Raw genomic sequence first — 25,382 nt, forward strand, 5'->3', positions numbered from 1 at the left:
CCTGTTCTTGTAGGTAGACAGCGAGGCGCAGCGGGGCGTTTACAACTGTAGGATGCAGCTCGGAAAACACACACCAGAACCAGCTTACTATAGTATGCTGTGGGAGTTTTCACTGTTTCTCTCCTCAAGCTCAGTAGTTGCCAGCATCATCAACAGAAGCTGTGCTATTCTGGACAATGCCCTCCTATCAGGCCACAACTTCTGCCTGTGTGTCTGGGCAGCAGCCTGCAGTCGGAGTCGGAGCTGCAGGCATTGACTGTTACTGCCGCTGGATTCCTGATTGGATCCAGGGACGGTGGTAATGGGCTCAAAAAGCTGGAGAGCACATCTCACAGCTGAACGGCGTTAACTGATTTGGCGGGTTAAGCCTCCCAGAGTCAAGGATGTGAGCTTTGTGTACTGTACACTGGACCGGACCCCCTCCCCCGTCTGTTATCAGAACTCTCACACTGCCCGGGGTGGGTGGATGGACGGACGGGCGGATGGATGGATGGATGGATGGGGGCTCTCATCGTCCTGCGCCCGAGGGCTCGCTGTAAAGCTAAATATTAATGACATTACAGTGGTGTCGCCCCCACTAGGGCTACTTACACTGACACTATTAGCTCTGCTACCGCCGCGCGGCCTGTGAACCTGTCAGCCAACCGAGAGAGCACGCTGAAGTTTATGAAGTGATGAAATTACACCAATATAAGGGACGGTGAAGCGCACGCACGCACACACGCTTGCACACGTGAAACACACATCAGCACACATCTGATAGAAAGATCCTCAGCTCTCCACAGCTGTCTATTTGCCGTCTTGACATTGCAATCCTTAGCTGCGGTGGTAACCCCTATCTATAATTGATATCCTCTGCACGGAATGGGCTGCCTCCCGTGTTTGAAGGGCTCAGCTCAAAGGTTGAGGCTCTTGACAACTTCTTGCCCCTGTTTCAGGAGGCGGGATGAGTTAAGGTGGAGAGGAGAGGAGGGGAAGGACGGCTTCTTAATGGGGTGTGCGGGGGCGGGGGCGGGGGGGGGGGGATCTTGCTCACATCCTCCCTCCACCCTACTGTAGTCACACCAGGTGGCCATCCAAACAAAGCAATGCCCTCTCATTCCTCCACGTATACTATCCGGGCCTAACCTCGCCAAGCGTGCGCTTATTATCAGATTGCGGTGTAGCAACACAATCCTTATTAGTTTTCCATATTTCCAATCTTGGAATTCTTTTTTTTTTTCTTTTCTTTTCTTTTTTTCCTTCCTGGCATTTGACTTTCCGATATTACGTTTTATTTCTCATTTTCTATGCACATGCAGATATGCAGAGAGATGCCAATAAAAAGTCTTCGCCTACAGAATCACTGCCCTCTAATTCAGCAGAGCGGACGAGAAAATGCTCTTATCTCTCCGCACCCCCCCCCCCACCCCCACCCCCCTCCAGTAATAGGATAAGTACAGTATTTGGACCACAGTGGCTCTCCTCACACACTGGGAGGGGTTTGGGGGTGAGGGGGAGGTGGGCCCGGGGGGGGGGGGGGGAGGGATGGAGATTTCCATATAACCAAACAATGGAGCGTCCCTTCCCCCTGTACTTGTCTTCTGAAATGGCTTTGGGGGGAAAAAAACATGATGAGAGAAAAAAAAAAAAAAAAAAAAAAACTGTTTCTCCTTGGTTGTAACCGTTTTAACCGCAAGCTTTTGCACAAAGTTTAGACAGGGATTTATATTCATAAAGTGTGTGTGGAAAAAAAAAAAATGTGACTGACTGCTGTGGTGGCAAACTGAAAAAAAAACGTCTTTCTGAAGTATTAAAAAAAAAAAAAAAAGTAACGGCTGCACTGATTCAAATGTCCCCTTTTTTTTTTTCTTCTTCTTCTTCTTCTTTGTGGTTGGCCTAATTTTTTTCGAATTAAGCCTTCACAGCCACCCTCATCGCTCTCCACCTTGTTCAAAAAGCACTCCTGCCGCGCTCTTGATGCATATTTTTACCCCCTCAAACATGCTCTTACCATGACATGCCACGGCGTTTCCCTTTATCATCTGCGTTTAAGCGCTCTCGGTGCCGCCGATAAGATAAACATCAGATCTGTGCAATTTGGCTCACTTATCTGGCCTACCCAGTCAGCAAAAGCGAGGCGGGTGTCAATTTTAGTTTGCTGTATTTATTTCATTTATTACATTTCCACTCTCTACACCTCTCCATCGCCCTCCCTCCGCCCCGCTCGACATTCTTTTGCTTTCCCCATATTTTTGGGGGGGAGGGGGAGGGGGGCGCGCGGACCTCTCCCTCTCTCCCTTTTTCTCTTTCATTTCTGCCCCCCATCCCTCCCCTCTTTCCCCTTGAAGGGAGTACTTTTAAAAGATAAGGCCTGGTGGCTTCTTTAATGTCTCTCTTGATGTAGGCCTTTTTTTTTCTCTCTCTCTCTCCCCCCCCCCCCACTCGGGTTTGTCGCCGGAGATGCCAACCCCAACACTCCCATAATTCCCTAATATGGCCTTGCTCAACAATCTTTTTTTTATTATTATTTTCTCATTGATCTATTACTGATTGTTCACCACGGAGAAATCTACGAGGGAGATGTGAAATTAGTTTTACTGCTTTTATAAGCATATTGTCGCCTGTGTGGCAAAGCAGTTTTTGAAGTGGCTGTGGAGTCATTGCTTGCGTGTAAAGGGCATTAAAAAAAAAAAAAAGAACAACTACTTCCGGTATGAAAGGTGATCAAATGTGAATCAGCATAAAAGTTTTCATCGCGTAGATTTGACAGATGAATTGCCATCTTTTCTTACTCTCCAGTTTATGTATTTGAACATGAACCCAAACCCATATAAAAGCGGTGATCCTGTGTGCTCGCAAAACTCCCAACGGCTGCAAGTAGCAGGCTGACTTTGGCAGGATGTAGCAGACTGTGCAGTATAAAGGTGTGTGTGTGTGTGTGTGTGTGTGTGTGTGTGTGTGTGTGTGTGTGTGTGTGTGTGTGTGTGTGTGTGTGTGTGTGTGTGTGTGTGTGTCATGGAGTTGGGGGTCTGTACATGTGTGTTCTCGCTCCCCGTCAGGCCGTCTCCGCCCTCCACAGTTTCCCGTTCTCTCCCGGGCTTGCCTTGCCTGCGTAAGGTGGCGCTGTTATGTCCTCAGAATGGGGGGGGGGTGTTAAGCTGGCTCTCTCTCCCCCCGTGCTGCGGCGGCGCCTCCCCGGTGTTGAAGGGAGAGGAGATGAACGCAGGCGCAGTCTGAAGGCAGCTGCCCCGCCCCTCCCTGCCTCCCCCCCCCCCCTCCCTCTCTCTCTTTCTCTCTGGCTGCTGGCACAGGCCTTTAATTGGTAAAATGCAGATTTTTTTTTATTTTTTTTTGATCAGGAGAAGGATTAGGCTCCTTATCTGTCTAGAGTATCTCACTCTAAGATGAAAAGACTGCGCTGAATTACACATGCCAATTCTAGCTCTCTGCCCCCTGCTCACTCACTCACTCGCTCACTCACTCACTCTCATCCTCCCTACTTCCCTCATTCACTTAGTCTCACTTCCCCCCCTTTTCATTTCCTCCCTCCCTCTTTCTTTGCCTTTTTTGCATGCTCGTCCCCACTCCCCCCCCCCCCCCGCCTCTCTCTCTCTCTCTCTCTCTCTTTACACAAAGCACTTCACCAACTGACATCACAAAAGAGCATATGATTTATTAGGCGGTGTTTGATAAAGCTAAACGGTGTTGCGGGTCCCACAGCTTAGTGAAATTGCCTTGTAAACAGGCCCTCTTTTCATGCACGCTTGCATTCTAATGCATGAGGGCCGCGTCCCAGAGAGGGTTTGATAAGGAGACATGGAGATGGATACTGAAGTGGGCAAATAGCTGAGAAAAAAATAAAATAAAACACACACACACACACACACACACACAAAAAAAAAAAAAACACTGGTATGATTGTGTGTATTACAGTAAAGCATGCGGAGGGTGAGGGTTTCAGAACGGGCATAGAAGGAGAAGAGAATCATTTTAAATCAGATGTTTTTATTTTGTTGAAAAATCCAAATGTAAAATGAGTTCTGTTTGCGTTTATGGTTGTTGTTGGTGTTTGCCGTGTACCTATGCAGCAGCGGTCTGGACCAAGAAAACTGTCTGCACCTGTGTGTGTGTGTGTGCGTGCATGTATGTGGTGTGTGTGTGTGTGTGTGTGCGTGCGCGCCTCTCATACGTCACAGACGGCTCCAGTGTCCCCAGCGTCCGTGTCCCTTGCGTTCCCTTGTCGCGCGGCTCCCTCCTATATCCATCTTGGTGGCGTTTTTACAGTTGTTGGCCGATAAGCTGGCAGGGGGAAGATGAATAACCTGCCGCGCCGCCGCTATCAGCACCTGTTTGTCGATTTAGCCGGCCAACGGGACCTGTCTGCTCAGCATGGAGATTATTGATTCAATAAGAATTGCCATTAGATCATGCCATTAGGTTTTCTCGGCTGCCCCCCTCCGCACCCCCTCCAGTGCTGTCTGTCCCCCTCTCTCTGTCAGCTCAGAGGCTCATGCATCACACCCGTCAACGACCTCCTTCATTTGTACAAACAAGAAGTGTGTGTGTGTGTGTGTGTGTGTGTGTGTGTGTGTGTGTGTGTGTGTGTGTGTGTGTGTGTGTGTGTGTGTGTGTGTGTGTGTGTGTGTGTGTGTGCGCGCGCGCGCACGCGCTTGTGCCAGCCAGCCGGCGTGATCCAACACCACACCGCTCTCCCATCGCTCTCAGCCAGGGGGATATTGAACGCTGGTCACAACAGACCGATCGCTTGCCACAGGGATTCCCTCGCACGGAGGAAGAAAAAGAGAAGGACGAGTCAGGTTTTTCTGAAGCGCCGTACAAGGTGGGGAGGAGATCAATCTTGGGGGCAACTTCTCCAACGCTCTATGGTCATCCAGTTCCCAATTATTTCCCCCGGAATTAGTCTTGTTTTGTCACTTTAGAATTAAAAAAATGCCAAGCGAGAATAATGGCGGTTCTTTGCTGATATATTAGTGTCAATTCCACTCATTGCTTTTTTCTTTTTCTTTTTTTTTTTTTTTTTGCCTCTCCACTGTTACCGTGCTGACTCATTTGTCGATACTCCTCCCGTAGCATTACTGCGAAGTGAAGGAACTTGGGGTCAGAACGCCTTGAAGAAAGATGAAAATCAATGCTGGTTTTCTAGTGGACGTCACGGTTGCAAACGGGGTCACGATCTGGCCAGTGGGCAGGGCACTGAGAAAGGTACAAAGAGGACATTGTCGGAGCGGTGTCGCGCCTGGAGGGAAACTGACCCTGGATGCTTTATTTATTTGCTTCGGCCCGGCATGTTTTACAGCTCAACAATCTTGTGAATGAGCGCTCACACAGCGTCGATTCCCCAGACATTTACGAGCATTCGAAAGTCAAGTCTGTATTTATCTTCCGTCGTCCCTCTTCACTCACCCCCTCAAGGTAAAAAAAATAGTCTGACTTTTTCTGCTGCTCAGGAATGTAATAATACTGGGTTTTTTTTGTTTTGTTTTGTTTTTTTGGTCAGGATATTGTCTGTCTCACCGGGTTTAAATTGCTCTCGGAAAGGCACTTCAGAGGCCACCACACACTGTTGTCTCAGAAAGAGAGCCAGATGTTGACTTCACCCCCAGAGGCGTCTACGTCTGCGTGTTTTATTATTATTATTTTTTTATTCCCTCCTCACCTCTTTCATTCCTCCGTAAAACATCCACCACTTACCCCCATTTTTACAAGACGGTTGGCGAGAAAGGAGGAAGAAAGTCGGAGGAGAAGGAAGAGAGAGGAGGGATGGAGCAAGGAGAAAAGGTGGCGCTCGCAGATATAATGCTTGGCTGGAGTTGTAAAGCCCTCGCATTTCAGAAGCCTTTGACTGAACTTTTGATTTCTCGCCCTATCTCCTCACCTCCCTCGCCGCCTCCCCTTCTCCCTAAGCCTCAGATTGGAAGTTGCCACGGCAGCACAACTGTCAGCACTTGTCATGAAGGGGGCGAGGGCCCGATGTGATGCGAAGTGACAGGGTTTTATTTGAAAATTCTGTTCGGATCGGACACTGAGACTCACAAGCTGCCTTTCTTTTTTCTTTTTTTTTTGCCTGCCTGCCTTTGTGCAGATTTCAACAGAGGGAGAGAGAGAAAGAAAGAAAGGAAAGAGTTCAGAGAAATGAGAGTAGAGAAATTAAATGGACCACATAAAACAGAAATGGAAAATAGGAAAGGGAAGGTTATAGTTGCCTCTTATGCTACAGAGTAAAAAAAAAAAAAAAAAAAAAAAATCCCTCGAGCCGAACAACAAATCAGCGCGATGCAAAATGACATTGCATTTAGTCCTTACCTCCCTCTCATGTACAGGCGCAGCAGGAGTCTAAGTGCGCCTCTGGTTTTAACTTCTCTTCATCTTCTGTCGTAGCACATCAACAACGACCACATCCACGGAGAGAAGAAGGAGTTTGTGTGTCGGTGGGAGGAATGCTCTCGAGAGCAGAAGCCCTTCAAGGCACAGTACATGCTGGTGGTCCACATGCGCAGGCATACTGGGGAGAAACCACACAAGTGCACGGTGAGGATGCTCAATATTTGTTTTGCAGATAAAAAACAAACAAACAAACAAATAAAAAAAATCTTTTTTTTTTTCTGCATGGAACCAGCTGACACAAGGTTCTGGTAACAGAGTGCCGGATGTGTGAGTGATGTTCCCTTCGTCTTTCTTTCCTTCAGTTTGAAGGCTGTGCCAAGGCCTACTCCCGTCTGGAAAACCTTAAGACTCACTTACGCTCCCATACCGGAGAGAAACCGTATGTGTGCGAGCATGAAGGCTGCAACAAGGCTTTTTCAAACGCTTCGGATCGGGCCAAGCATCAGAACCGCACACACTCAAATGAGGTGCCGACACTTGACGCTTTCAGAAAATCAAATCTGGTCCCGTACCATCAAACTTGCCATTTTAACTCGCCGTCCTTTTTCTCTCCTCTGTTTCAGAAACCGTATGTGTGTAAAATCCCGGGCTGCACCAAACGCTACACGGACCCGAGCTCCTTACGCAAGCACGTCAAGACGGTACACGGGCCGGAGGCGCACGTCACCAAGAAACAGCGTGGAGACTACCCACGCCCTCCGCCCCAGCCCCGGGAGCCCGGGGGCAACGGCCAGGGCCGGTCGCCGGGGCAACTGCCCCTGGGTGGGTACACGGACCAAAGGGAGTACAACCACGCTACCTCAAAACAGGATGAATGTCTGCAGGTCAAGTCTATCAAGACGGAGAAGCCCATGGTAAGACTTCACTTCAGGTTGTTCTTTTTTTCACTCCATTTTCCTGACACAATTAACCTCATTCTTATTTTGCTCTTACTAGTATTTACAATCCTTTAACGTAGTAATTAAAATGCCTAGTGTTTAGATTCCTGTCATTTAGCTTTGACTTAGGGGGCATGCACATTTAACGCTGAAATCTTCTAATGAGTACATGTTTTCCTCTATCCAATGCTTCGGCATTTCTCTCCTTCCCTTTTCTAAGGACAGTGGGTAATCAGGTGAGATAGGTATCACTTGCATTTGTTTAAATACTCTCTCATAGTCTCATTTCTTCTTCCCTCGCTCATCGTTTGATGGTCTGTCTGACTTTTCTCATCCTCTCACAACTGCTTGTCGCCACAGACGCGCTAGATTCGTTCTCATCGTCGGTTTCTCTCATCCCTCACGTTCATAAAGAGACGATTCTTTTCATTTCATCGCACAGCGGTTTGATGTTTACCAAAAGCGAGGCATTTCTCTGCGTAATGCTCGTGCCTTTGGGGCAGAACTGCAAGGGCACTGAAAGTATGGCCTTGATGCTGCCCAGGGCTCCACTATGCAGCCAAATTCATTCAGTAGTAAACAGGGTGGAAAGCCTCCAAACAGAGATGTTGACACTCGATGCCAAAAAAAAGTGATTTCGGGATTCCTCGGTGCAACAAAGTTCCCAAAATTCTGTAAACAATATAATTAGCCGGCCTCGCGAGAGGCCTTTATCCTATTTGCTTATTATTTGACAGAAAAACATAACACGACTTTGCCTTTGGAAGTATTTTGTTGTATCTCGACTGGGTCGGAGGAGAAAGCAACAATGTACTGAACTCTTGTCTTTTTTTCTAAAAGAATAAAGGAAGACACCCTAGTTTGGGCAACCAGCACAAACTTCTCCAATTATAGTACATGAGTATTCATGAGACCATGAATTTAATTATTTTTCATAATGTTTGTAAATGTAAATTACTCATGTATGATTATCATTGTCTAATGTTATAGTGAGTGCATCCTTCAAAACATTACATTGTATCATTGTTTGTAAAGTCCGTATATCTTTTAATTTGTTAACTGAAGTAAATTTGCCGAGTGTTTATTTATTTGCCCTCTTTCTCTCCTTTTCTTCTTCCAATCCTTTCCTTTTCCTGTCCGTCTTTCCCGGGTCGGTGTTTTTCAGACGTCTCAGCCAAGCCCTGGCGGTCAGTCTACATGCAGCAGTGACCAGTCCCCCGTCAGCACCTATCCCAGCAGTGGAGTCCAGCTTGCTGTGAGCGCCGGACGCTCGCCAGGGGAGGGGCTGGAGGAGGACGAGGAGCAAGAGGACCACGACGAGGAGGCGGAGGAGGAATGCGAGGGCGAGCCAGCCCCCATCATGGACTCCACCGTCTCCACGGCAACCATGCTGACCCTGCAGGCGAGGCGAAGTATTGGCCGGCCCCTGCGCTGGATGGAGCACATCAAGATGGAGAGGCTGAAGCAGGTGAACGGAGCGCTGCCCAGACTGGGGCCCCTGTCCCCTACGCCGCCCCCCAAAGGTTCCGCAGTACCCAACATCCTGGGGAAGGGTAAGGCCAACGATAAAACATTTGTAGATTCTCATTTTGCTGGAAAATTTTGTCCACGTTTGAGCGGGAAGCTTTTTCTAAATACCCTTAAAATGTTTTACAAATTCCCAACGGCACATGGTGGGAATCCTCTGCACAGAATTTAGTCATCGCCACGACTGTGTGCACAAATCACAGCAGTGAATTATCCTGAATTTCATCTCGCCCATTTTCGGCGGCATGATTCAGACAAAACAAATGCTTAAAATTGACTGTTCCGCTGGAAAATGGTATCAAGACCATATCAAGCCGTATATCATATCCGAGAGAGTAGCATGTAATGTAATGTTTCATGGCCAAGTGCTGCCAGTTGTCTCTGGCAACATCTGTTTGAGAGATCGCTCCACACTTTACGCTCAACTTATTTGGCTTCTCCTCTCTGTTCCTCCAGTGCTGTTCTTTTTTTTTTCTTCTTTCCACAACATATTAGTTTCCTTGTTCACTCTATCGCTGTGGAAACTTAAGTCCAATTTCTCTTTCTGTGCGTCTTCCCAGGATCCTATCTGGGCAGGCAGTGGGGGGTGTCTGCTCCTCAGCCACCTGCTCATGCTGAGCTGGGCAGCACAGAGCTAACAGTGCTCAATTTGCTCCGGGACCGGCGTGACAGCAGCGGTAGCGCCACCAGTTCCGCCTACCTGAGCAGCAGCCGACGCTCCTCGGGCATCTCCCCCTGCTTCTCCAGCCGACGCTCCAGCCAGGCGTCCCAGAGCGAGGGTACGACGGCGGCCGCCCACCACCGCCGCCTCCACAACCTCAGCTCCTCCGACTCTTACGACCCCATCTCCACGGACGCCTCCCGCCGGTCCAGCGAGGCCAGCCACTACGGAGGAGGGGGTGGAGGGATGCTCTCCGGTGGGGGCTGTGGAGGTGTAGGAGGAGTCAGCGTAGGAGGAGGAGGAGGCGGCGGGTCACGGGGAATGCTCAATTTAACCCCAGCACAGCACTACCACCTGAAAGCCAAGTACGCGGCAGCAACTGGCGGCCCACCTCCGACGCCGCTACCCAACATGGAGCGCATGAGCTTGAAGACTCGCATGGCCATGATGGATGAGGGCGGTAGTGGCCACTGTTTGCCACCTCTCGTCAGGCCGCCTCGCTGCAGTGAAGGCACCAACGGGTACAACAATGGGTACACGGGACACCCGGGTTACAGGCGGAGGGTCCTCTACCCTGGTGAGGGACCGCTGAATGGGAACCGGAGGGCCAGCGACCCAGTGCGAACGCAGGCTTTCGAAACTTGCAGTCTGCCTCCGGTGCAACGCTTCAACAGCCTTAATAACCTCCACCCTCTTCCACCTCTGTCTCATCACTCTACACCTGAATCGCGCAATTTTAGCCTGCAAAACTACACGCGCTCAGAGGGCAACCTGCAGAGAGGCCTGCAGCACTCGCCGTACACTCCCAGCATTGCCGAACACGCGGCCTTAGAAGCTCTGGCCATGGAGGACAATGGGGAGGCCGGCCTGTTGCTTGGGGACGAGGATATGCTACCGGATGACCTGGTGCAGTACCTCCACTCCCAGGTTCAAGTGGACAGTGGCTCCTACGTGCACAATGAGGACCAAACAGCTTCTAGCCAAAGGGACACCTCCCATCTATCTATGGAGGAGATTGACCAGATCCAGACTTCAGCATTGGATATGACCTTCCCTGGGTCCCACAGTCTCCAGCAGCACATAGCAGAGAGGAAGAGCCCCAACAAGCTTCCCATCCAATGGAATGAGGTGAGCTCCGGGAGTGCCGACAGATCTCCACTGAGGGAACAAAACCACCATTTACAGTGCGGAAGGTGGCCTAGCTCAGACCATGGACCCGCACCTTTCGGCAGGTTCGGAAACATGGTGGTGCAGCAGCAAGTGTCCCTTGATTTCCAGAACAGTTGTGCCCAGGCTAATCAGTCTCAAAGCGCTTGCTGTGGCAACCTCGGGGTGAAGCTAGAAGCATCCCCGAACTCCTGTATGCAGATGAGAGATACTGGTCAAAACTCCTCAAACACCTTTGGCAGGCCTAACTTCTCGCAGATCATCGACGGGCCTCTTCCCCAGGCCTTCAAACAGCAGGCCTCCAACGAACTTCAGAAACAGAGCCACTTCCAGCAGAACCACAACAGTAGCACCTCTTGCCAGGTTGGAAATAACCTAAATCTCAGCAGGGCCTCCATGGACAGCCTCCCCGGCCTCCCCCAGGGAGCTGCTCTTCATCACAATCGGCTGGTACACGCCCCTCGCCCACCGGTCAACGGTTACAGGAACTTGGTCAGGACCCAGCAGTACCTCAACCCTGAGAGCTCCAATGGAATCCAGCCTTGCTCCAACCAGCAGCAGCAGCAACTGCAGAGGGGTGGGGATCACTGTTCCCTTGCACATCAGGTATCTGGGCTGAAACTGGAGGCCCCAGACCACGGATACCTGGAGCAGGGCTTCGGCGACTGCCTCTCTTACGGGCCGGCAGATCGCAAGGCCTCGTCCTTCCCCGTTCTGGAGGACCAGTGCTTGCTGGACTCCATGGCTGAGGCCGGGGGACAAGGCGGTGGCAGCGGGAACTCGGTTGCCCTTCTCTCCCCGGGTGCGGACCAGGTGACCAGCACGGTAGAGGGCAGCGTGCCCGCTGTATTAGACGAAGGGGTAAGTCTGGACTTCGGCACCATGCTGGAGGACGGCTACGACCAGGGTAGCCTGGTCTCGGGGGTGCTGAGTCCCTCCATCTTCCAGGGTCTGTCCAGGACCTCGTCGCGCCTCACCACCCCTCGAACATCCGCCACCTTCCACAGCGTGGCCCCCGGCCTGAACAACATGGCCATCGGAGACATGAGCTCCCTCCTCACCACCCTTGCCGAGGAGAGCAAGTTCCTGGCTATCATGCAGTAGCTGCCCTTTATCTCGCTCTGCTTTCTCCTCTCTTAGGAAAAATGGAAAAAAAAAGGACGAGAAAAACTGGTGTATGTGAAGATTCGGACAAAAGTGGCAATTATAAGAACTTTATTATGTACTTAAAAAGTGTTCTGGAGCAGCAGTTGCCAAACCCTTTTATTTTGTAAAAAAAAAAAAAAAAATGTCATCCCGCACAGAAATGGAATGAGTCGAAATTATGTACAGATAAATAGTTATATTCCTTTTTCTGGAATGAAGGCTATTTTTGAAAGCCCTTCTCTTACTATGTGATGGCGAGCAGAGGCTCACTTCCTCGAATCAGTATTCTGTGTATCGTCACTGTTCTTGCTGTACGCCCTCGTTGGTAAAAAATGCATGTACTCAAGTTAAACATTGAACACTGTCTATATCAGTACATAGACTAGCCCACGTGCCAAGTATCAACCGTTCTAACCCCACAGGTACAAAAGCCGCTAAATCCATTCTCGTTATAGCAGGTGAGACACGGGTCGATAATTTCACAGGCCCCCGATGACAACTTTATATATCATAGGTTTTAATAAGTGGTATATTTACATTCGTTGTCATTTTGTATGTTACTTTCGTGAAGCTGTAAATGTTTCAGTGCTTCTACCGAGTTTTAACCAAGTGGTTTTTTTTTTTTTTTTGTCAAGATGGTATCGAGTCCAAAAAAAGAAAAGAAAACTAAAAACGGACCACACATCCAAGTCTTCAAGGCACCGTAAATTGTCGCCTACTTGATATCTAAATGGCTTGATTTTAGTTAGTCTGTTAAGGTACTCCCAAGTGTATATAACTGTTTTTATATCCTGTTTGTGATCTGATTTTTGATGTTGGATTGCACGGTTGTTTTCGGAGCTGATGGACATTCTCTCCTTGATTTGGTGCTTTACGTATGCTTACATGAATCGATATGAGTACTTTCATGGTTTTAAACTTGTCTTAATGGCCAGCAATGGTCCACAGCACACGACGAGTGCTGCAAAAGTGATGTTTTATTGGATAGGAAATCATCCGTATTGTTTTCTCCAAAGCTCTTAAATTCAGAATGTGTACTGCCATCAAGTATTGCAGTGACTTTGTCAACAGTGTTAGTCTTGCCTTGCAGTCTTACGCGGCTGCACACAGAATATCGAGTAGTTTACCTTTTATTCAGTGTCAAAGCAATGAGGTACAAACTGGGGTTCTTTGGTACTTTTGTCCTTTTTGTAGCTGTGCATTGATGGTGTTTTTTTTGTTGTTTTTTTTCGTTTGTTTTTTTCAAAGAAGTAGAAATCATTTCCTTTGAAAGAAGGAAATTACAGAGGTATGTGCCTTATACGTATCTGCCTGTTGGTAAAGAGAGAGATCACTGCCAATCTTCCATTGTGAATTATGAACAAAATAAAAATGAAACCTGCAAAGTGTCTTGTGAGACCTGGAAAAAAAGATAGAAAATCACAGAACATTTATATAAGAAAAGTCCGAATATCAGAAAAGTTAAGATTTGCGAAATGCATTCTACTTTTCTTTGATTTTTTTTTTGATTTTTTTTTTTTTTTTTTAAGTTTTCACATTTATTGTGCTTTTATATATATTATGTAAATACATTACTCTTTCTGTAGGTTTAGCAGAGGAAATGGGGAGTATCCTGGGACCAATAAAGAACTGACTTTGAAGGCAGGGATTCCCAGGCCCTGGGTAGAGTCCAGGCAGACCTGGCTCAGAGCGGAGCTTCAAGCGCCCAGCGCTGCCCCTCCGCCAGAAGAGCCGCTCTGCTCTTTTATAACTGACTACAAATGTTTGTATGGTTTTAATAAAAATGGAAATTATATTTTAAGCCTCTGTTCTTCCTTTTATATGACGGTTTGGATGATGTATGAAACATATTGGTTTGAATCGCGTATTCCTCTTTATGAAGACGCCACCCGAGATGAAGGATAAAAAAAAAAAAAGAAGACAAACCATCCCTATAATTCAGAGCAAATACAACTTGAAATGCAAAATAAATCAAAGTCATGACCTCGTCAAAACCAAATCGAAATCAATCCTGCTGTGCAACTTTTGTAAAAACAATAACTTCCAACACTAAGATAGAAAATAAGATATGGAGTCTGATGCTATTTTAGAGTTTGGGAATATTAATTCATAAAAAAATAAAAAACAAAATAAAATAAAACATAAGGTACCACTTTCAGTATGTTCATTGGTGGAGAATAGCCAGAAGCTTCTGGTGCCCTCTTCTGATCACCGTCAGACATTACACCAAAGCCGCAGCTCCAGCTGAATTTCCTCCTCATGAATTCGTAAGCAGTTGTAAATGACTTGTTTGGTTACATTTTCACATTAAGAGCAGCCACGTACTCGTCTGTCAGGGCTGAGATTAAAGCCAGCAGCAGGTGTCGACTCATTCACTCCGACATCTCTTCCAGTGGTTTATTCCAACGACGGCCCACATGCATTTACAGACCCCTTCAGGTTGACAGCCCATCAGCCTCTATCAGAAGTCCTTTTAGTGCGATCGGTGCAAGCACGGAGCGTTCTTGCATCATCATACCCCCCCCCCCCCCCTCTCTCCTCTCCTTCCCAGACTTTCCAGATGGAGAAAAGTCTTTTCAGATCGAGCCTCCCATTATGCTTTTAAGGAGCCCAACACAAGGGCAATCACGCGACGAAAATGAAGGGGGTACAGTTAAAGACTTTCCCCGCTGCAGAGGGGAAAGGAAGCGAGCACCACACCTGCAAATTGTTGCAACTGGATACAAGATGATTTTTTTTTTTACTTTTGATGCTCCGAGGCCGCAGCTGTCTCAACACCCCCCCTCCCCCGCCCCCAAAACCAAGTACATCACCTTTCTAACACTCTTGCAGTGACACTTAGTGGGGTAGAAGCATCTTATCCAGAGCATAAGGTGCTTTTTAAACAGCCCACGTACATTGCTCTTTTGACTATCCACCTTTTTCTGGGTTCTCACTCCCAAGTCAAATTTCCAGACTTTCCCGATCTAAAAAGCTGAAATGTCATGACCTGTGATTAACAGGAAAACAGGCCGCCGTTGTGCCGAGCGGACGAGCAACAGCCACGTTAATTTATTGCCATTAATTTGACAGCTCGCAGGCATTTGATCACACACAAAGTTGGCCAGTGGCCCCTTTATAACCGCACTGACCCCTTGTGCAAATTTTTTTTTTTAAGTTGGAATAATAAGAAGCCAGAATGCCTCCTACCGTTGGCATGGCAGCAAAGGGCTCCCTCCCCCATATTTGATGGATCTATAGTCATTTAAAAAAAAAAAAAAATTACATTTGGCTTTTCTGATGTTTTTTTTTTTTTATCTCAGTCTTTGAAGTCGTCATTTTGTAGCCAAAGCTCTTAACATTTACATTTTCCTGTAATGTTCGCTTTCCTCAGCAGGTACAAGAAAAGGTATCTCTTTACTGAAGTGCTTGCGACTTGTTGAGGAAAAAGAACACGGCTCCCGAAATACGGGAAACGTGAAATAATGCGACAAAAAAAAAAAAAAAGACACAAAAAAAGACATGGAAATTATTGTATTTTGATAAAAGGAAGCTAAAATTGAAACATGCAAACACAGGAGAAAGAAAGGAGTTTGTAAATTTCCCCGACCTGTGGGAACCCTGACCTTTACTTCACTGAGTTATTGCTAAAAAAAGCACGTCCAACTCACATCCAAAATGAAGAAAAGGGGGGAGGGAGGGGTTTCGGTATACAATAGGAAACATTTTATTACCAAAAAGTTGTCTTATCTCTTTCAGCTTTTCCACAACTATTCTTTATTGAAATCACAAGTTTTGTTTTTTTTTGTTTTTTTGTTTACCACTTAAATGGAAAGAAACAAATAAATCATACATGAAATGACATTAACTATGAACTATATACAGCAATGGAAGGAGGAGGAGGAGGAGGAAGAGGAGAAGGGTCGCAGGTGCGGCTTCAACAGGCCAGCATTGTTTGGTGTTTTTAACACACGATGCTCATACAGGAGGCACTTGAATGTGAGAGCCTTTAAGAGCCAGGACCGAGCCAGAGTGCTGGAGGTGGGGGTGGGAGTGAGGGAGTGAGGGGGGGGGGGGGAACGAAAAGAAACAGAAAACAATAACTTCTTTGAAAATTTAAAAAAAAAAAATTAAGAGGAGTTCGAGGAGTACATAATATGCATCTATTCGTTCAGCTCGGGCCTCAAGGTCCGAGGATTTGGTTAGGGGTCGGGGGTCGGGGGGGATATTTGCTGTCACGTGTGGGACACTGATGCACATACAGAGCATTTACACAGGCCTGCACCACAGAAATCTAGAGCACGAAAAGGGTGCACATTCAAAAGCATGCATCGCCCCACAATGAGCAATGTGGTTAAAAAAAGACAAAACAAAAAAACAAACAAACAAAAAAAACCCAGAAAAGATGTAATTAGACATCTACGACAAAAAGTCAACTGTCTGCTGCTGGAGATTGTTAATGCAATAAGACATACGGTATTTACAGGAATTATAGTTGTTTTTCTTTTCTTTTAAACATCTGCCACTCCAATGCCAGTTAAATTAAAAAAAAAAAAAAAAAAAAAATTAAAATTGTCCATAACTTCATCGCGGGGTTGGTGGTGGTGGTGGTGGTGGTGGGGGGGCGGCGGGATGAGGGGGTAAGTTTACAATGATAAATCGCAAAAGAAGAAAAAAAAAAAAAGAATCAAGTGTCTTCAAGAATGGCTACCATTGTCAACAATCTATTTACATTAAAAACACGGTTATGTTTTCATGAAGAAAATAATGTCGAGGAAGAACTAAAGTCGGTGACATTCTGAAAAGACGTCCGTTGTGGTCGGCCGTCTCGTTTCGCCGAGTTGTCCGTCAGAGCTGGTTTAGTGGTCTGCTTCTGTCCCGTCTGCTCTGGGAGTGTGTGTGTCTGGCGTTCTTCTGGGGGGAGGGAGGGGAGCGGGGGGGGGGGGTGTTGTTGTTCAGATCTTCTCCTGGATGAACGGGTGCTGCAGAGCCTGGTTGATGCTGATGCGTTTGGCCGGGTCCAGCATCAGAGTGGCATCCAGCAGGTCCTTCAGCTGCATCACCTTCTTCCTCTGGTCCTCGGGCAGCCGCTGGCATCCGATCATGTCCGTCAGCAGGTCTTTGGTGGAGTTGATGGTGCTCATCACCGTCACCTTCTCCTGTTTGGGGAAGAGTGACGACGACGACGACGACAACAAAATGAGCAGAGACGCAAATCAAAGTGGACTAAGCGATGTTTTCAGCACGTGTCGAGAGCTTGTCGTCGGAGGAATCGAACAAGCAGTTTAATAGCGTTGAAGTTTGGACATATCAAGTTTCACCGGGGCGAAAACGTGCCGTATTAGTCAGCCTTACCCTTTCTGTCACTTTGTCGACTTCAATGTACAGGAAGTTCAAATTCTGATCGAAGTGCTGGTCTTTGAACATGCCTTTACGGATCATCTGAGGAAAGAATGCACAACATTGCATCAGTCTGAGCTTCTTGAACGCCGCATGGAGCGGTAAACACGTCTGGCTTCGTCTCGGATGGGGGGTGTGGGGGGGGGGGGAGCGATCGCTGAAGGAACTGAGAGTTATATGATGCAATTCTACCTTGTTGGGCATCTTGCCCTTGAGGTCCATCGCCAGCTTGATCATGTGGTTGTTGGAAGATCCGGGAAACAGGATTTTGCCGGTGTACAGCTCGTGCAGGGTGCAGCCGACGGACCACATGTCGATGCCGTAGTCGTACGGCTTCCCGATGACTTGAGAGAGAGAGAGAGAGAGAGAGAGAGAGAGACGCGCCCGTGAGCAAGAGTCCCAACTTAAAACCGCACCGATTAACCGCGCGAAGAGTGCAACTTACTGATTTCCGGAGCCCTGTAAAATCTGCTGACCAGATACGGAGTGATGTCGTTGTCGGCGACGTGCGACGCGGAGCCGAAGTCGCACAGCTTCAGGATGGTCTTTGACTCGTTCACCTATAAAAGAACAAAAAAAAAAAAAAAAGAAAAGAAAAGGAAAGAAGTTAAGACGCGAGACCTGTCATTTCGTTCCCTCTGCGACCGGACACGAGCGGAGCGATCGTACCAGGATGTTGTCCGGCTTGATGTCGGCGTGGAGGATGTTGCAACGCTTCAGCAGCTTGAGGGCCAAGAAGAGCTGCTGGCTGTAGGAGCGCACGGCTTTGATGTGGAGCCCGACGTCTTTGCCGTACTTCTTCAGCACCTCTCGCAGGTTCATGCTGCGGGTGGAAAGCAGCGGAGAGACGAATCGGTTAACGGTTTTCGGCATCCGTTCGGATCAATTCGACGGTTGCCGACCAAACGCGGCAGATCTGAAACGATGATGAAAAAGGCGCGGCGGCGTTCTCTCGCTCGGTACCTCAGAGGCTCAAACACGAGGCAGAGGTGCTGCTTGTGGTAGAAGTGCCTGAACAGGCGCAGGCAGTGGAACTTGTCGTCGGGGTCGGCGTCGTTCAGCTTCTTGAGGAACTCCAGCTCTTTCAGCCCGGTCTTCTGCCTGTTCACCAAAAGCACGTGCGTGTCGGGTTCAGTGCATCTCCGCGTCTCGCTCGGGTACAAAAACGCCGACACGGATGCGATTCGTCACCGCGAAAACGACGCGACTCACATGAGATCGTTGTTCCGGATGATCTTGACCGCCACCTCCTGGCCGGCCCGGGCGGTGTCCCGGGCTCGGATCACGTTGCTGAACACGCCCTGGCCCGTGTAGCCGTACACGTCGTAGCGCTTGTCCAGAGTCTCCCCGATGTTCACCCCTGAATAACCAAACGGTTCACACGTTCAGTTTCATGCCGTGGGATTGCGACCGAGGTGTGGGAACGTCTCGGCGGGAGAAGTTGCTTTGACGGTCGGGGATAAAAGCGCCACGCGGAGCCGCGTTGCACTTACGGTAGTAGCCTTCGGCGTCGGTCCAGTTGTCCCTGAGGTTGGGGTTCTCCTTGAAGTCCTTTCCTACACCTGCCGCTCTCATCCTGGCACTCTGCAGACAAAAAAAAAAAAAAAGAGGTTCACAGGTGTTCCCTCAAATTTTGCACTCTTCTGAAACATCAGACCGAAGTCAGTAAAAAGAGCTTTTTTGTTAAAAAAATTTTTTTTAATTTGAATACTTACATCAAAGTCTGCAGCAAACATGTCATCCGACTCCGTGAACATGTCGGGGGCTGAAGGCTTCTTTGAGTTGGCTCCTGAAACAAACAACGACAAGAAAAAAAGAACAAAAGAAAGAAAAAAAAAACCCACCACACCACAGGATGAGTTTCTTGCTCACACACCATGTTGTAAAACAGTAGATCTGGAACAGGTGTTTGATTCACATACTCTGCAGAGATCAAAACATGCTGCAGGTGGCAGAGACACTCAGGCTTTGGATTACAAGCCAGCAACTGAATGAACACATGACAGAAAGAAACAAAAATTAAAAATCCCTGCATCACACGTGTTCATATGAAAATGCCAGCTTGTTCTAAATTGCAGGGAAGTGGCAATATTTAACGTGCGTGCGCAGTTCAAATTTGATAGGCGGGGGAAAAAATGCTACCAATTAGGAATGGGGACTTCTCGGGACTTACTGGAGAAAAATTGCAAGTTAAAAGCACGAAAGGAAAAAAAAGAAAGAAAAATTAAAAACATTTTTTGCCGCTTTACTTCTGACAAAAATCAAAAGACAGACAAAACTGAGAAAGAGACAATCCGAAATAAATTGCTCTCCCCTGTCAAGCTCTTAACTGCTCGGTGTCTGATCTCCTTCATGCTCTTCAGTGTAAAAGCAGCAGAGACGCGGTGACTCGTGAATCCTTTCTACAGATTTCAAAGGCGGAAGTGTCGATTGAAACTGGAGGAAAGGATAGAAGCAGAATATTCCGTAGTTACCTCGGTCAAGGCGACCCCGTCCTGCTGCAGGTCACATCCTGTACGGGGCCGCTAAATGCGTGGCCTGATGCTCTGACCGTTCGAACTAAGACTTTCTGAGCGGACCCTGATTAATGTCGCCACGGCAACCGGTGAGATTACACTTCTGAAAAACCGACATTTCAGCTGAAAACACGTCTTTATGAATGAATCGTTCTTTCTTACCGTCGCTGGCAAACACACTGGCGAAAAGTATTTCATCTGGAAAAGTTCCTAGTAGTCATTATAATCCAGTGTACGTTACAAGGCTGGGAACAATGATTGACGTGCGTGTACAAATTTGACATGCAACTCTCAATAACTGCACGCATATATCTCTCTAATAATAGTCCACCATCCTCCGGGAATATATTTATCTTAAGAGACATTGACAGCATGTGGGCGCGGTTCATTTCGGTCCACCCGGGCCTCGCATGCCAACGGGTGGGAGCAACCGCGACGAGGACATTACCGTCTTTCTCCTGGGCGATGAGGTTGTGCTTGGCTTTGATGCTGGCCTCGAAGGTGTTGAGGTTCTCGCGCTCGTACTCCTTGACGTCGGCGGCGACTCGCTCCAGGATGTCGTCGGGCGAGGGCGACCGGCTGCGCGTGCTGCTCTGGGGGCTGCTGGGCTCCGATATCATGTTGGTGTCCTCGCTCACGACTTTGTATTTCTACGCGGCGGAAAGCGGAGTAGTTTTGAGGGGGAGGAGGGGGACGGGGGACAGGGGGGGGGGGGGGCAGACCACCGCATAAAGCACGCCGACTTGTAGCTGTGCAGTAAATTGGGAGCTTCGCCGATGTTAAACTGTTATACCGACTATCAAAGGAAGCAGATTTTGGAGCAGCGTAGGTGTCAACAGACCTGGACGATGGCCAAGCGCTGCTGGCGGCGCTGTTCGATGAGAGCTTCTTCATCTATCTCCTCGCCATCGAAGTCTTCCAACCTGCAAACGAAAGCCAGAATTACAGAAATACACAAACATCCCACCGTCTGAAGGGTCAGCTACAGATCTTAGACCCCCACCCACCCACCCACCCCAAAAACAACAACAGGAGGAACATCTTGATGAGTCCGACTCATTTCCAATTTACATATAAACATTTGTAGATATTTTTCATTCTGCAGTAGCGTTTATATTTTCTATAAACAAGCCTAATCCAATAGTGGTTATAGGATCAATTTATTGGATCAGCAGCCTGCATGAATTTAATGACAACGAAGCTAAGAAACTAGAACATCCTGGTTTACCTTTTCTTTCATTTTTTTTTTTTGTCCTTCGATCAAAAACAAAAAGTATTATATATTAAACTGTGATATAATTTAACGTGACGATAATATATATGTAAAAAAAAAAAAAAAAATGAATACGCGTGTACGGTGCCGTTTGTCTCATCGGTCAATCCTGTGGAGAAATAAAAGTTCTCACACTTCTTCCCCGGAGGATTCCTGGTCGACCTTCATGCCCTCCGAGAGGCTGCCCTTAAACTTGTCTTCGTCTCTGCTGCGCCTTCTTCTTCTGTCGCGGTCGCGGGACATTGAGCGCCGATACTGTCGGAGTCTGCCGTACCGGTCTCTCTCTCCAGACCTGCGTGGACGTCCACAAGGGGATTAATCACGAATTGAATAAAAGGTTTCGTCACACGGAGAGACCCTAAACGGATGAAAAGTTCCAGACAGAAACGCTGACACTCAATTAAAATCCAGATAATTGTCCCAGCATGAAAACAACAACAACAACAACAACAACAGACACCTGTTTAAATAGAGAAAGTCAAAGTTTGCATTTTACGATGTGAACTGACGTGGTGTCACCGAGAGAAATATCGTCTGTCTTAAGCAGACGCGAGTGACAGTTTGGTGAAAGCCGAGCTGCCGTTACCTGTGTCCCAGTGGAGACCTGCTCCGTCTGCGGGGGGAAGAGCGGGAGCGTCGTCGCGGCGACGGGGACCTCCGTCTGAGCGGCGAGCGACTCATCCGGCGACGAGAGGCCGATCTGGGACTGTTGTCTCGTGATCGATCTCTGCCGAGTCCTAAATCTGGCCGAGGGCGCTTCCTGCAGGAGCGCGAGAGAAGAGTCGCTTTATTATCGTCGTTACTGGTTCTTTATTCCTTCTTTTCTTTTGTCAATTATTTAATGTCTCTGAACCGTAAAAAAAAACAAAAAAAACACGTTGGATCAACAAGAGTTGCGTTGAGAAGTTGACAGACAGGCTGAACTGGACGTTTACGCGACTCACCGGAACAAAAATATTTCATGCAGAACTAGAAGTAAAATCTGTCAAACGGTTTCCTCTTTTTAAATTCTTCTATATTTCAGACTTTACTGATGTGATCAATCACTCTGACGCCTCTCAGCGCTCCACAAAACCTTCTCTGACACATGGGCTGCATAAATGAAAAATGAACTGTCAACTATTTGATCTTTCTGCATATTTTAGAGTCAGACATTTATTCACTTAGTCAACACAACACATATTCCTTAAGAATTTAATGTCCTCTGTTCCAGTCAGCTTATATTATTGGGAAAAGTCCGAACAATTCACTGACCTCAGCGGTGAGTCCTGTCTATCAGCCTCCCTCCTCCGGGTGTCTGCTGAGCGGCCTCTCCCGGGTGAGGACCTTATCCTGGATGGGGAGTGGCTCTGCTTTGACGTCCTGTCTGAGGCACTGACCGAGGGGAGGTGGACGTCTCTGTGGCGAGGGGATGTGCTGCGTTTCCTCGCCGGGCTCTGGGGCCCTCGCCTGTGAGGGGAGCGGTTCTCCTTTCCCGACGAGGCGTCCTTGGATGGGGACTTGGCTGGCCGTTTGTCCCGGTCGGCTTCTGAGCGACTCGGTCGCTCTCGGCCGGGTGATCTGGACCGCCGGGTGCTTCTCTCCTGGTTTGGTCTGTCGTCCCGCGGCGGAGAGGAACGTTTATCAGCCCGGCTGACTTTCTGCTCTCCTCTGAAGCTGGGAGGAGAGTTGGACTTCCGTTTCTCTTTGGACCCGTCGGTGCTGTCCAAACGCTTCCTGTCTTTTGACCTGCTGCGGCCACGGCCTCTGTCTTTAACACCTGCGTCCTTGGTGCTTTTGGTCACCTTGTCCTGCTTGGACTCCTTGGCTGGCCGTTCTGCCGACTTACTCCGACTACGACGCTTGGAGTTGGATTTACTGCCCTCTGTCGAGTCCCGTCTAGATTTCCCACTTTTCCCCCCTCTGGGTGATATGGGTTTACCCGAGGGGCCCCTTTGACGCTGCTCTCCGTTTCTGAACCTCGCGTCTCCGTCCTCTTCGGATCCAGAGTTATACCCCTGAAGGATCAAACCCATGCCCGACTGAACCTTGCCCTCCATCAGCTGGCTGTCCAGCTCGGCTTTGATCATGGCCCTCTGCTTCTCCAAATCCTCCAGCAAGGCCCGGTCGTCCAGACTTGGGTTTCCAGAGGAGGGAGAGGATTCGACTTTTCTGTTGGCGGAGGCGCCTTGGAGGACAGCGGCGGAAGGGGAGGAGACCTCTTTGCGTTTGTGTTTCCTGTGTTTGTGACGATGCTTGCGTTTGCGGTCCTTGTCCTCATCAGAGGCATGTTTGTGTTTTTTGTGCTTACTGCGATGCTTGTGTTTTTTCCTCTTGTGTTTGCCGCTGCTGCTGTGATGTTTGGACCCCTCCTCTGTCTTCTCACCGTTAGTTTCAGCTTCCCCCTGGGAAGGGAACATATCACAATTAATTCAGGGGTCAAGATGATGAGGACAGTCATAAGCTTACTCCTTCACCTTTACATTGTTCAACTCTTCCACTGCATTCTGGATTTTGATTAAAGCTTACCACACAACTGGTTGAAATGGATAGAAAGTATGGGTATAGTTTAAATGATGTTATTCGTTTGTATTCTCTTTTGTAGGTCTGTTCTTCTGCATTTGTTCAGTTTCACTTATCTAAAATCCATTTGGATTCACTCACAGAAAAATGTAACTTTAGTCTCAGAGAACCGCGACATTGGGAAGGCGAACAGGACCCTCCAGATGTGTTATGGTGCTGATGTTGAATGTACCCGTGTTAAAATCTGGCAGAATATTATATGATTGACACTATTGCCAATATTATCCATGTGCAGACATGGGACACCTCTTGACCAAAGATAAATTTGATAGCAATTAAAGTTAGGATCTGAATTATGACATCATACCACTGAGGATATTTAGGTCTTGCGGCTGTCCACACCCCTACCTCTTCCTCCTCTTCTTCCTCGGACATTTCCCCACTGTCCTCATTTCCACTTTTTTCTTGGCTTTCCAGATCTTGCTTCCTGTAAATTAAAGAACAATATTAAACGTAGCACGGGCAATATTACACATGGGTCCTAAGATAGAAAGTGATTTCATCTGATGTAATTGATTGGCAGAATTAATGGACAAGCCGATGTGGTATTGGCCACGGCTATCAGTTACACAGCAAGCCCATAACATCAGCCCACACCTTGCATTGAGGTGTCTGTGTAGGACACAAAACACTGGATGGGCCAACAGTTAAACAAAAGTACAGAGTCCAGATGTCTAAAAGTATTTTGTTAAATAAAAAAAATTAAGAGTAATTATGTAAAAAGTGTAATTGTGATTTTTAAAAAAATAAAAAAAATGATGTGATTTACTCTATTGTTTGGTCAAAAACAAATTTAGTGAAAAAAAAACCACCAAAAAAAACCCCACATTATATACCAGCTTGGATGCACTGAATTTAATCATAATTCATTAAGATTGATCTGACTAATTTTATTGAATATAAAATATAAAAGGACACAGACTAGGGGCAAAAAAACCCAACTTTATCGGGACATCCTTAACTTTAGAAACACTATTAAAAAAAAAAAAAAATAAAAAAATCCCAACTTTGATCGTTAGTGTAAAAGTGATAAATCTACTTAATAGAAGAAGAAGAAAAAAATGCAATTAATATCTCCGTTTGTTGTTTCCTGAACTACTAATGTAAATACCATGGAAACCGGCCACCTGCAGTACGAATTGTCAAACGCAGCGTGAACTTAAAAAGTACAAATAATACGACTTTTAACCGCGTTTTTATTTTATTTCCCCCCGGTGGAAACACGAGCGCTGAAACTTTTAACGTTGCGTTAACCGACGGTTACGTAACGTCGCTCAGGTAGCTTCTTTAGCTCCCGATGCTAACTCCGGGTCGCCGAATCCGGCGCGTGGTCCGACGTGTTCGGTTTAACGTGAAGCGAGCAGGCGGCACCGCGCGGTTAAAACACACTTTCTGAAAGGCTTTTGCGTTCGGCCGAACTTTAATGCTAGTCCTGAGCTTGAAAAAAAACCAAATAACTTTTAAAAAAACAACAACAACAACAACAAAAAAAAGAACAGAGGGAAAAAAAAAAAAAAAAAAACACGCTAGCTTGCTAGCTAAGAACGTTAGCCAGTCGTTTGCACTTCGGTAGCCCCGGCAACAACGTGAACGCGCTGCTCCGTTTAGCCTCCGCCGTTTTCACGGTAACCTTTCGATTTCGGACCGGGGAGGGAGTTACATATCGTCGCCGAGAACGCCTTTTCTTAAATTGGATGACTTACACGTGTTCGTTGCCATTATTCATTCTCCTGGACGTGATGTCCATCTCAACGTCGGCCATTTTCCTCAGCTGAGGAGGTTTCTTCTTCTTCGGTTGTTATGACTACGGAAGTGCAAACACGTCCGTATCCTGTAAGTTGCCATCTGATGGTTTGGCGGCGCATTGCAGACGGGGTTTTAATTTT

The 25,382-nt window shown here is 47.5% G+C and overlaps 2 protein-coding genes across 3 annotated transcripts in view; one reads left to right on the plus strand and one right to left on the minus strand.

Moving 5' to 3' along the window:
* The window catches only part of gli3 (GLI family zinc finger 3), a 101,971-nt gene extending 88,410 nt beyond the window's left edge, over nt 1-13,561 (plus strand). The window contains exons 11-15 of the mRNA XM_069696454.1: nt 6,382-6,531; nt 6,690-6,854; nt 6,951-7,241; nt 8,431-8,818; nt 9,353-13,561. Coding sequence (XP_069552555.1) covers nt 6,382-6,531; nt 6,690-6,854; nt 6,951-7,241; nt 8,431-8,818; nt 9,353-11,724 — 3,366 coding nt within the window. The 3' untranslated portion in view covers nt 11,725-13,561. The remainder of the gene's footprint in view (nt 1-6,381; nt 6,532-6,689; nt 6,855-6,950; nt 7,242-8,430; nt 8,819-9,352) is intronic.
* A 3,106-nt stretch (nt 13,562-16,667) lies between these two features.
* prpf4bb (pre-mRNA processing factor 4Bb) lies at nt 16,668-25,304 on the minus strand. 2 transcript variants are annotated; one of them, XM_069696403.1, is made up of 16 exons: nt 25,200-25,304; nt 23,845-23,923; nt 22,189-23,318; nt 21,521-21,694; nt 21,068-21,226; nt 20,503-20,584; nt 20,110-20,311; nt 18,861-18,934; nt 18,639-18,729; nt 18,358-18,505; nt 18,109-18,246; nt 17,815-17,968; nt 17,591-17,705; nt 17,338-17,489; nt 17,101-17,187; nt 16,668-16,904 (listed from the first exon to the last, which is right to left on the minus strand). In XM_069696403.1, the coding sequence occupies exons 1-16, from the start codon at nt 25,256-25,258 to the stop codon at nt 16,701-16,703; spliced, it is 3,048 nt and encodes a 1,015-aa protein (XP_069552504.1). In that variant the 5' UTR covers nt 25,259-25,304; the 3' UTR covers nt 16,668-16,700. The 2 variants fall into 2 exon arrangements, with proteins under 2 accessions (XP_069552504.1, XP_069552505.1); XM_069696404.1 differs by lacking the exon at nt 18,109-18,246.
* Between the last annotated feature and the right edge of the window lie 78 nt (nt 25,305-25,382).

The sequence above is a fragment of the Brachyistius frenatus genome, unplaced genomic scaffold (assembly GCF_029030835.1).
Source record: "Brachyistius frenatus isolate BFR_SWC_R1_liver_20210118 unplaced genomic scaffold, ASM2903083v1 Contig_21, whole genome shotgun sequence".
Taxonomy (NCBI): Eukaryota; Metazoa; Chordata; class Actinopteri; family Embiotocidae; genus Brachyistius; species Brachyistius frenatus.